Source organism: Nicotiana sylvestris, chromosome 4 (assembly GCF_000393655.2).
Source record: "Nicotiana sylvestris chromosome 4, ASM39365v2, whole genome shotgun sequence".
Lineage (NCBI taxonomy): Eukaryota > Viridiplantae > Streptophyta > Magnoliopsida > Solanales > Solanaceae > Nicotiana > Nicotiana sylvestris.
In genome coordinates, this window is record NC_091060.1 from 167,452,239 (window position 1) to 167,455,084 (window position 2,846).

Below are 2,846 nucleotides of genomic sequence, written 5' to 3' on the forward strand. Positions count from 1 at the left end.
TCATCCTCTCTTTGGATTATTTCTACAAGTTTTCCTGTTGTGACCTTCTTCTCCACACTGTCCACATGAAATCGACCTTTTTCGTTCCCTTTCAGATATTGGCTTGCACCTCCCCTTCCTTGGCCTTCCAATTGTTTTAGTCACATCTGGTGGCAAGACTTTTTCATTTAGAACTTCTGCAGGAATTTCCCATGTGCTTTCATCAAGAATTGGATAAATTGGAATTTCATAGGTCTTCAATAGGTACTTCGTGGTGTAGTACATCGAGCAATACTCAATGTGATCAATGTATTTGTATTTTAATACTGCCCAAGCATGTGCACATGGTAGTTCATCCAACTGAAACCTTCTACAACTACAAGTTCGATCTTTTAGGAACATCATTCTCTGCTTACCCTTGTCAAGTACTGAATATAAGTAACTCGTCGAAGGGGTCACCTACAAAATTTATCAACTATCATTAGTGGTGACAAAGCAGATGCCCTCAAAATATATATACTAGAGAGCCTGCAAGATTCAAAATAGCTTAATATCATGTCAAACCAACAAATATTTCAGGAGTGGGATAAGCATAAATGCTACATTAAATTGAAAGCTTTTGCTTTTGTGTAGGTTGACACTAGTTTAACAGAATCATACAATGGGTTCAAGATATAACAGATCCGTGAATTCGGCATGATTACATATTCTATGCGCAAGTATCTACAGATTCCAGTCATACATTCATCTGATATGACAATTCAAGATTGTCCATCAGCATTGTATCATATTTTTTCCCAAGATCAGTGAATGACTCTACTGCATTCTTTAGGTTTGTAACATTCCATCATCCAATCAATTTCCTTATGTAGTCTAGCAAAGGCAGTACTGGGTGTTCCCTAGCAGCCTTGAGAGCTGCATTGATCGACTCCGCAATGTTTGAAGTCATCGCCAATGTTCTGTTGATAGTGAAATATGCTCTGGGCCATCTTTCATAGCCAACATTCATTAAGTAATCTTTGAGCCTCTTATCAATTTTCTCTACCTCTGCTATGTGGTAATCAAACTTCTCAACTGTGTATGCTTTGGCCATAGCAAAGAATATGTCTTTGAGCAGCAAATGGTTTTTTTTGGAATTTTTTTTACATTATTCCATAGATGCCATATGCAGACACAATGAGGTACTTGTGGATACAATGTTGCCGCTGCATTTTCAATGCCTTCATGCCTGTCCAAAACTATGCACATTCCCTCCCTTTCCCCAAATGCATCCTTGAATCTCGCAAAAAACCACTCCCATGAAGCATTATTCTTTGAATCTACTATGGCATATGCGAGTGGTAGGATATTACCTGTTGGATCTTGTGTTGATGCTATCAATAATGTTCATCTATAAGCCGATTTAAAAAAGGTTCCATCTACAACAACAACCGGTTTGCAATACTGTCATCCTTTTATAGACAGATATAGTGAAACGAAAGCATACATGAACAAGTCTTCCTCTGTTTTTTTCAAACTTACCCACCGACATAGGACTTGTAAGAACTAGCATATAAAAGTAGCTTGGCAGCTTTTCATATGATTCGCTCGTGCTCCCTCTCAGTACTTGAACTGCATATTCTTTCGATCTCCATGCTTAAATATATGTCATCTGAAGACTATACTGCTTGTTCATGTCTCAAATTATGTCATTAGGAGTGTATATTGTTTTTGGGTCTTTATACTTGTCTATCAGAAGACTGCCGATGAGTTTTGCAGTAGTTTGACGTTGTGCGTAAGATCTGTCTTTCAGAGGGCATGAGTGCACTTTGCTGAAATTTCTGACCTTGAAAACGTTTGCTTTTCTCAGACTCGAAGACTTAAAATACCAATCACAGTTGTTGTTGATGCATACTAGGTAGTACCTACGACAAGGATATAAACTTTTCCATCAATAAATAGAGCGACATGAAATACAATGATATATAGTGATACACACTGCCATCAACAATACTAGATGAAAAAATACAACGACTATACAGTACTAGACGGTGACAACCATAACTTAAAAGTGTACAACTACATACTTACAAGCAACAACTTATTTTCTGCATAGTTATGCTCCTAACATCAACTACGATATACATTGAGATACATAATTATATAATAAATATTTTGATCCCTGCTTTCACTTGATCTATGCACCTTAAACTGAAAATTTTCCTTTACTGCCAAGTGCCTCATGACTTTGATTATCGTTGCCTTGTCTTTATAAATTTGACCTTTTTCTACATCTATTGTTGGGGGTCAGTTATTATTGTATTTTCATCAGATTCTATATCATTCCAGTCATCTCCATCCCCAAACTCGATCATCTTAATTATATCGCCATTGTATCTCTCCTCTACAACTGAGCTTTGTGCACATTCTGAGGAAATCACAGCAGAATTGGAATTGTTGCAGATCATGTCCATATCCTTTTCACTCGATGTTATTCAAAGGGGATACATTGTAAATTCTGAGCTTTTTTCCAGCTCAAGATATACACATACACCCATACTATTATGTATCACTATTGGCGGAGAACTGTTTTGGACAATGTATTTGATTTCAATATCATTCAATGAAGTATCTATCATAAGTTGTTTCGAAATCACGTCTACAAAATCTTCAAAACTTATATTTGGAGTAACTATTACAGCATCTGGATTATAATCTACAAAGCTGTTGTCAACATTCCATCGGCCACCATACTGAATGAAAATTGGTAAATTTGCCATTGAAGTAGCTGAAATTAGGTCAAAACTCACTAATTCCTTGATTGATTTTGATTGCATTTCGTAGTTCCTTCTACACAGAAATTACAAAAGTTATATCTACACAGAAAT

At 36.4% G+C, this 2,846-nt stretch overlaps 1 protein-coding gene across 1 annotated transcript; it reads right to left on the reverse strand.

Moving 5' to 3' along the window:
* On the reverse strand, nucleotides 1-1,072 carry LOC104211294 (uncharacterized). The gene is made up of 2 exons (XM_009760333.1): nucleotides 869-1,072; nucleotides 1-438 (listed from the first exon to the last, which is right to left on the reverse strand). Exons 1-2 carry the CDS (start codon nucleotides 1,070-1,072, stop codon nucleotides 1-3), a joined length of 642 nt encoding a protein of 213 aa, XP_009758635.1.
* Between the last annotated feature and the right edge of the window lie 1,774 nt (nucleotides 1,073-2,846).

Excerpts from the sequence above, each read along its gene's own strand:
- LOC104211294 (XM_009760333.1), bottom strand. The coding sequence starts at position 1,072 with ATGGCCAAAGCATACACAGTTGAGAAGTTTGATTACCACATAGCAGAG. Across the intron at positions 439-868 it reads AGGCTGCTAGGGAACACCCA|GTGACCCCTTCGACGAGTTA; the intron begins GTACTGCCTTTG and ends TAAATTTTGTAG.